The 9,569-nt window shown below is 37.4% G+C and overlaps 1 protein-coding gene across 3 annotated transcripts in view; it reads right to left on the bottom strand.

The window, feature by feature from the left end:
* Positions 1-47: 47 nt before the first annotated feature.
* The window catches only part of LOC106878849 (PAN2-PAN3 deadenylation complex subunit Pan3), an 83,117-nt gene continuing 73,595 nt past the window's right edge, over positions 48-9,569 (bottom strand). For all 3 annotated transcript variants that reach the window (XM_052973572.1, XM_052973571.1, XM_052973570.1), the window contains 3 exons: positions 8,596-8,660; positions 4,386-4,524; positions 48-334 (listed from right to left, as the gene is read on the bottom strand). In XM_052973572.1, coding sequence (XP_052829532.1) covers positions 188-334; positions 4,386-4,524; positions 8,596-8,660 — 351 coding nt within the window. In that variant the 3' untranslated portion in view covers positions 48-187. The remainder of the gene's footprint in view (positions 335-4,385; positions 4,525-8,595; positions 8,661-9,569) is intronic.

Genomic DNA, 9,569 nt, shown 5'->3' on the forward strand with positions numbered 1-9,569 from the left:
ATATATATATATATATATATATACATATATATATATGTAATGTACTATACACATATAATGTACCTACTCACACATATATAAACATACATATATATATATGCACACACACAGATACACATACCCACACACCTGAAAATGCATAAAATCCCACCATATTTAAAATATATTCCAAACATTCCTGGTGTATTTATGCAAAATTTGTGTGCTGTGTAGCAGCAAGCAGCTCTGTGAATGCAGTTTCGAAGCTCTGTTTTAGCTCTGCATAAGATACCACCAACATCGTCTGTTCGTCCCTGGACATCAAGGTCACCTTGTCCATCACACCTGCATCGAGCTGTGAAGAGAATTAAAGAAAAGGATGGGTGTTTAGTTTTTGCAGTTTAATGTGTGAAGCATGTGTGTGTGTGTGTGTGTGTGTGTGTGCGTGTGTGTCTGTGTAACTTCATGTGTTGGTGTATGTGAATGAATGTATATGTAAAAATAAATGCATATCACCACTATTATTTCTATCATTATTTCACATCCACTCTTCCATGCTTGCATTGGTTGGACACACACACACACACACACACACAGAACAGTAAGAATGAGTGCACAACACAGCATTGGTGGATAAATATTCTTCATTTCGGGGTTAACAGAGCTACAAATGGTTTCATGTAGAGAGAAACCTCTCAATAATTATCAACATGGCTTTATAAACAAACATCAAAGTGATGAGTGAGTTGGTATTTTTATTTTAGATTTTAAGGAAACCTGAAATGCAAGCGGATAGCTGTGAAAGCAGCTTAGAAGATAGGGTAAAAATATCCTTAAAAAATGGGAAAAAAAGTGGCTAGCAAGCCCACTAACAAAAATCAAACTTTGTATGTCTTAAAATTTGGTTGAGCATTCTGTACCTTTAAGTTAAATGACCCCTAACAACAGGTACCATTTTTTATAACTTTTGGAATGTGAGAACATCTTTATAAAGAAACATTGAAGTGTTGAGTGAACTGGTATTTTTATTTTAAGGATTTTCAAGCAAGATCGTTGCCAGTGCCCCTGGACTGGCTCTTGTGCGGGTGGCACATAAAATACACCATTTTGAGCGTGACCATTGCCAGACTGGCCTTCGTGCCGGTGGCACGTAAAAGCACCCACTACACTCTCTGAGTGGTTGGCGTTTAGGAAGGGCATTCAGCTGTAGAAACTATGCCAAATCAGATTGGAGGCTGGTGTTGCCATCTGGTTCACCAGTCCTCAGTCAAATCGTCCAACCCATGCTAGCATGGAAAGCGGACGTTAAACGATGATGATGATGATGATGAAATAAAGGAAAGCTCAAATACAGGAGAATAGCAGAGAAAACAGCTTAGAAGATTGAGTAAAAATACTCTGATAAGACAGAAAAAAATGGGGATACAGCTCACATTGTATTCCTCCTGCTGTCCTTCATCACCTTCTCCTCCTCTATGGCCCAATCCTATTCTCTTGACTTCACTCTACCCCCATCTGATATTTACTGTGCCCACCTCTATCCCCATCTCTAACCACATGTCACATTCTATTCACACTTTTTCAATCTTACATACCAACTTTTTCTATCTTTTATCTTTATTCTCTTTCTCACATTCACCTCCAGGATATATCATCTATCTCTTTCTAGCTGGGAGAGCCTCTTTAGCAAGATACTTGACCCTGTTTCTTTATCATACTTTCTACATTACATGCCTCAATTGAGGGTCTTGTCTTGAAAATTCTTGGTGATTTCACCAGTGCTGATGCCATGAAAAAAACACCTAGTACACTTTGTGAAATGGTTGGCATTGGGGAGGGCATCCACATGTATAAACCATGCCAAAGCAAACATTGGAGCTTGGTACAGCCCTCTGGCTCATTGGTTACTGTCAAACCATCTTATCTATACCACTATGGAAAAAGGCATGTTAAATGATGACATGCTGAAATGGTTTGTACATATATAATTACACATGTGCAAATGACCTTCACCTGTAATTAACAAAAAAAAAAAAAAAATCAATGAGCCAAAGCACTGCCTAGAGCAGCATCCCTTCTTAAGGGCAATAACTACACAAGAGTCAGAAAACAGTACCTCCAGAACTCCACAAGGTCTCTTATTAATCAACAAGCCACTGAGGAAGATTGGGCTAATTAGAAAAATTAGACACAAGCCCAAGATCTATACTATCACAAAAAAAAAAAAAAGAAAGAAAAAAGAAAAGCATAGAACTATCTTTTCAGTCATAAGCCACTGACTCATCTATTGATCAATGAATACTAATACTTTTATAAATTCTATAACCTTTGAAACAGTACTTATTTCCAAGGCACAGGGTTGGCTGTATGGTTAAGAAGACCACTTCCCAACCACAGGGCTTTGGGTTCAATCCCACTGTGTGATAACTTAGGCCAGTGGTTTTTACTCTATGTGTATGGCACAGCTGTATGGTTAAGAATTTTGCCTTCCAAACACATGGTTTTAGGTTTATTTTAACTGTGTGGCATCAGGCAAGTGCCTTTTACTATAGCTCTGGGCTGAACTGAAGCCTTTGAGTGGATTTGGTAGATGGGAACTGAAAGAAGCATGTTGTATATGTATATATACCCAGCTATCATTGTTTTCATGTTCAACTTCTCATGCTTGCATGTAGCAGTTAAGAGTTTACCGAGGTGGATTTTCACTAACTCTCTTTTCCAAGGTAATATTTCCCCATAGCCAGATATATTTTCAGAGAATATTGCAAATGAATGACACTATTTTTATGACAGTGACATTGATTTACAACTATCATGCAATATCAAACAAGATACAAACATACAAGCATTCACACACACACAGAGTTTCATTTAAATTTTTACATGGCTCTTCTTCGATATATATTCTAACTCGCTTGCTTGTTGCTTTCACTTTTTATCAATATATTCTGTCTTGAAAGACCTTTAATTCACTTACATCAGAAATGTAAGTGAATTTTTATGAGCTAAGGGGTACTTACTAGTTAATTAATCGGTTATTATTTATTTTTGTGGTAGATGCATGAGAAATACCTGGCTGAGTAAATCATTATTCTTGGCTTCATGGACTTGGAGAAGGCATTTGACAGGGTGCCACAAACTAATATGCTGGTCACTAAGGAAACTAGGTACTGACGAATGGCCAGTGAGAGTTGTATAAGCTATGTAGAAAGATGCAGTAAATAAAGTGAGAGTCTTCAGTAAAGAATTTAATGTAAGGATTGGAGCCCATTAATCCTCAGTCCCCTTCTATTCAGTCCTATATACCATCACAGAGGAGTCTATGACTGGCTATACTTGGGAACCCCTACACATTGAATCTATAGAGGAACTAGCAAAGAAATTCCAGGCATGGAAGCTAAGCCTAGAATTGAGAAGTCTTAAGGTATTCCTAGCAAAGATGAAGGCTTTAATTAGTATTAAAGAAGACAGGTTCCTAATACCTTCAGGAAAATGGCCTTGCAAACCCCTGCCTCCTCACACTGCTAGTTTCCTGTATCTCTACTCACTCGTACTATCCTTACACCTTGAGGGACCGCAGCCACCTCATCACCACCACCGCTATTTGTCTCTTCACAGCTACTGTTTATATTATTCCTAGCTCTCTCTCCTAAATGTGAGTTTGTCGTGTACATCTTCTATGACAAGAAACAACTCTGCAGCATCCCCTTCTCTCATACTGTAACCCTCATTGGCTACCATGAAGCTCTTCTCCTAAGGTTTTGTAGGCTTGCAAACTGCATGACAACATCACCTGTACTAGGGGTATGAGAACAGCATCCAGTCATTGAAACCATGCTAGAGCAGACACAATCCTAGGATTCATTGGATCCTGTCAAATCGTCCCATCCATGCCAGCATGGAACATGAATGGTAAATGACAATGATAATGATGTTCCCAACCATGTGGTTTGGGATTTAGCCTACACATACATATATATAGATGCAGGCATAGCTGTGTGACTAAGAAATATGCTTTCCCATAGTTTTGGGTTCAGTCCCACAGCACAGCACCTTGGGCAAATATCTTCTACTATCTTCCCAGACCAATCAATGCCTTGTAAGTGAATATGGAAGATGGAAACTGTATAGAAGCCCATCATGTGTGTGCATGTTTATATATATATATATATATATATATATATATATATCCATGTGTGTCTTTGTATTTGTCTCCACCCCTGACTGGCATTGCATTGTGTAAATCCCTGTAATAAGTGGTTCAACAAAAGAGACTGAGAAAATAAGTACCAGACTTAAAAATAAGTACTAGAGTTGATTTATTTGACTAAATCCTTCAAGACAAGGCCCCATCATGGCCATAGTCCAATGACTGAAACAAGTAAAAGATATATGTACAAACATACCTTGTTTAATGAGTCCACGATATGTGCCATATCTACCCATGGTGTGCCATGTTCGTCAACTTGGTGGAAGATATAGTCACGGAAGAGTTTTAACATGTATCGATCTCCTGTTTCTGACCAGGAAGCATCAATTGAGAATCTGTAATGAAAAAGATTAACGAATTTGATTTATAATAACATGTAAGTATAATACATATGCTTTTCAAAATATATACTGTATTTGTAAGTATATAAAATGCATTTTTAAAAATATTTTTAAACATATCAAAAAATTTGACCTTTTCTCATATTTGTTACTAATAATATGATATTGAAAACTATCAGCCAAAATATCAGTCCGCTAACATAAATTCACAAAAAATTGCTCACAATATGTCAGTAACTATGTAAAAAAGTCATGCCATCTCATACCTTCTTCCTCAGCATATATAACCATACTTGATATGACTTACATTATTTAATGTCTGTGTTACATTAAAGAAACATTTTTTTAAACATCCAATTGAAAAATTCTCCTAGAAAGATGAAAGAAATGTTAAACTTTCATCCACCTGTCAGCTATGAGTGGATGACAACAATAACATAGTGGCGGCGCATCACCCTGTTACATAAATATTATAGCTAGAAATATTAATTTCACATACAGTATAACAATTCTCTTAACTAAACTATGACCAACTACACAACTGATCTGAAAGAAGATAAAGTTGAAATGTAGTACTTGTTTAAAATAGTTTACCTTTGATAAATCTATGATTTCATACATTAATCCAGTAGACTGTTACAAAATTGTATTTACTTGTGCAGAACTATACACATTTTCCTTTACAAAACAACTTTAACCCTTTAGCATTCAGATTAAATTGTATTATAATTCTTATTTACTGACATTGTTTTGAATTAATCAGGCATTACCCTGTACCTTTGAGATTTTGATGATGATGTGATTGTACATCTTTTTAATGATATTATAGAGTAGATATGGTGGAGGCGCAATGGCCCAGTGGTTAGGGCAGCAGACTCGCGGTCATAGGATCGCGGTTTCGATTCCCAGACCGGGTGTTGTGAGTGTTTATTGAGCGAAAACACCTAAAGCTCTACGAGGCTCTGGCAGGGGATGGTGGTGAACCCTGCTGTATTCTTTCACCACAACTTTCTCTTACTCTTACTTCCTGTTTCTGTTGCGCCTGTAATTCAAAGAGTCAGCCTTGTCACACTGTGTCAAACTACGTTAAGGGTACACGTGTCTGTGGAGTGCTCAGCCACTTGCACGTTAATTTCACGAGTAGGCTGTTCTGTTAATCGGATGAACTGGAACCCTCGACGTTGTAAGCGACGGAGTGCCAACAACAACAACAACAGAGTAGATATGAGAGACCCAATCTGGTTACCTTGAACATAAAACAAATAGAATATTTTGGCTAGATTTGACCAATTAAAATATCTATCAATAGGTGTATAATCTAGCATTAAATTTGCTTTATCCACAAAATATCTTTGTAAAACAGCAGGGCATCCTAAATTCCAGCAAATATGGTATCTCCCTATTTGTTATCTATCTACAGTTTTACTATACTGTTTTTCTCTTCACAAACCCCTCTTTATGCATTACCACTAAAGGAATTATTGTATTTCCCTTTGCATACTTGCCTTCCACTGAGTGAGATTCACTATTAACCATCTGCGTTTTTGTGTTTGTGCTTGCCACTCACTACTTTCAATTCTGTCCGCATCTCTAAAGTCTGCCTCTCCTGAACATACCTACCCACCCATCCTGGATCTTCTGTCCCTATACACTTTCTATCCTTCTTGTACCTTGAGGTTATGTACCTATGTACCTTGAGGTTATGTTCCTATGTACCTTGAGGTTATGTACCTATGTACCTTGTACCTTGAGTTTATGCACTGACACCTCATATATACCATCTTTTCTCCCTTTTCTACTGCAGTAGCCATGTATCACCTCTACAGCAAAATACGCTTTCCCATCCCTTTATCACATCTTTACCTTCTCAACACCTGACATAAAACCACCTCTTTCAATATTGCACTCTAACTCAGTTGAGGGGTCCTGTCTTGAAAGTTACTTGATGATGCCACTAGTGCTGGTGCCATTAAAAAGCACCCTCCATGCATTATTGGACACTTCCTACGCTTGTCCACCATTTACAACATACGACCCCTCAACACTTGTTCATTCACTGTATTCACACTGCCTCACTCACTCCTCATCTCTCTTTCTCTCATACACTCTTGCAATCTTCACCTACCCATATGCCTGGTCCCTCTGGCCCACTCATCCTCTACTCAGCTGGTACCTTAAGGGTCCACACAAACATCACCCCTATTTTTATCTCTTTCCAACTTCACCCACTCACTCCCACCCTCTCTTCTGTTCTGCTCTGACTTTTTCTCTCATACTTTAAGCCTTTAGCATTCAGATTACTCAGTCAAATGCAATGCTTATTTATTCAAATTGTTTTCAATTAATCATACATTATCTCATAGCTACGAGATTTTGATGATGTGGCTTTAGTAGAGTAAGGCATGAGAAGCCAGATCTGGCTGGTTTGAACATAAAACAGGGAGAATGTTTGGGCTTGACATTTGACTGATAGTTTAAATGCTGAAGGATTAACCCTTTAGCATTTAATCCAGTCATATCTGGTCCAAATATTCTACATGTTTTATGTTAAAACTGACCAGATCCAGCCTCTCACACGTTATCTACAATGTCATTTTAAAAATATACAAAGACGCCACTGAAATCTTAAAGAAATCTGAATGTTAAAGCACTAATCCTTTATTTAGCATAAAACCACTTCTGTTGGAGTTCAAAGTCTTGCAAGTTGCATGGCAACCTCACTAGTGCTGATGCCATGAAAAAAAAAACACACACACTTAGCACATACATTAAAGTTGAAGGGTATCCAGCCATAGAAACCATGCCAAAGAACACACTAGAGCACAATACAGTCTTTGGAACCATCAAATTCTGTCAAACCATCCACCCCATGCAACATGGATGCTAAATGACAATGATTATGATGACATATAAGATAAACTGTTGAATTACTGAAATTAATCTCCACTTCCATTGAGACAAATGCCAAATGAAGAAAGATGGTAATCTCAGAAAGAATTCTCCAAAAATTAAAATGGCATTAAGTAATAAACAATCTGATTGATAGGAGAGAGGGGGATAGCTATGTAGACATGTTTTTTGCCACAATAAGTGACATCTGCAGAGCATATCAGCTTTGGAGAATTCTTGATTCTAGTGATTATTTCCCCTTCCTATATGGAGTGGATCCCACTCGTTAAGCTTGGCCCCATACCTGACACTGCATTCAAAAAGATTCTTCAGTAATACAAGTGGCAAGAAATATTCACCCTCTCTATGGAAATGGAACTTTAATGTATCTGAACAAGCTCTGTGTTAGGTAGAATATGAAATGTTAAACCAAAACGAAAAAAAGTTAATGCAAAGAACTATTGTCACTAACTGGAACCATTGCACAAAAATTTGCATAAAAAGTGCCCAGCGTTGTTACTCTGACACAAAACTGCAAAACAACATATTGCCCAAGTCACTCAGGAAAAGATTATATTACCGTATATATATATATGGGAGTTTGTACCTCATTCTTCTTACTCCCAACACCTTGCTCTGTTTGAGTGTCACTTTTGCAGATTATTGAAACATTATTTAGAGGAAAAACAAATGATATTGTTTCTTTACTTTGAAACCTGAAGAATTTTAAATCTGATGGACCAACAATTTGCCAAGTAGATGGGATAATGTTGACAATAATGAAAGGTATTGTCTTCATTAAATATACCAATTAAACCAAACAATCATTTGTTTCTTTCCTATCTTGAAATGCAACAGGACTTTCTTTCCAACCTAATATTACACACACACACACACATATATATACAAATATATATACAAATATATATACAACAGCCAAATCCACTCACACTGCTTTGGTTGGCCTGAGGCTAAAGTAGAAGACATTTACCTAAAGTGCCATGCAGTTGGAATGAACTTGAGTCCATGTGTCGGGAAGTAAACTTCTAACCACACCTGCACCTATATACATACATACACATATCTGTTTATCTATCTATATCTATATTTATATATATATATATATATATAAACATACATACACACACACAAAGAAAATAAAACAATATATCTTACTCCGGTCTTTCCAATATCGTAACTAACTTGCAAAGGAGTCGAAACAGGCGGCCGTTTTCAACTTCCTGGAAAGAAAATGACAAGGAATTGATGTTAGACAAGACTGCAGATAGGTTTATAAAAACACACACAAGCTCATATTTTTGTGTTACTATTGATGATGTCACAAAAAAAAAAAAAGACACACACAATACATGCTGCAAAAGGGTTGGTGTAAGGAAGAGTATGCAACCATAGAAACCTTACCAAATGATACATTGGAGCACTATGTAGTCCTTAGATTCTGTCAGATCCTGTGAAACCACCCAACCTATGTCAACATGAATGATGGATGTTAAAAGATGATGATATCATCATTCAACATCAACATTACCATCATTTAATGTCTGTTTTCCATGCTGGCATGGGTTGGATGGTGTGGCAGGATCCAGTGGATCCAAGGACAGCACTATGATCCAGTTCTATAATTGAATGCTCTTCTTAATGCCAACCACTTTATAGAATGTACAGGGTGCTTTTTTTGTACCACCAGCAAGATAGAAAAAGAACAGAGAAAAAGATTTCACAACTCAGTGAGGGAGGGGGCTTTATGCCAGGTGCTCAGGGGCTTTACGCCAGGTGTTCAGGGGCTAAAGTGTGATAGAGGGACAAGAATAAGTATCTTGTTAAAGAGAAGACACATGGCTACTCCACATATATGAGTGGGAATAGCTGGGAAGATAAAGATGGTAATGATGGGAGTGGGGGAAAAACAAATCCTCAAGGTACAAGGTGAGTATATGAGAAGACACAGACAGTGGATTTGGGGAGGGGAAGAAGAGAGTGAGAAGTTGTGTATAAGTGTGAGAAGAGAACAACAGATGACTGGAAATGAAGGTAGAGGTAAATATAGCAAGTGATGAACAGAGGTGGCGTGGTTGATGAGAAATACCAATATGGAGTAGATGTAAGGTGAGAGAAATAGAAGCAAGGGA

The sequence above is a fragment of the Octopus bimaculoides genome, chromosome 16, assembly GCF_001194135.2.
Source record: "Octopus bimaculoides isolate UCB-OBI-ISO-001 chromosome 16, ASM119413v2, whole genome shotgun sequence".
Lineage (NCBI taxonomy): Eukaryota > Metazoa > Mollusca > Cephalopoda > Octopoda > Octopodidae > Octopus > Octopus bimaculoides.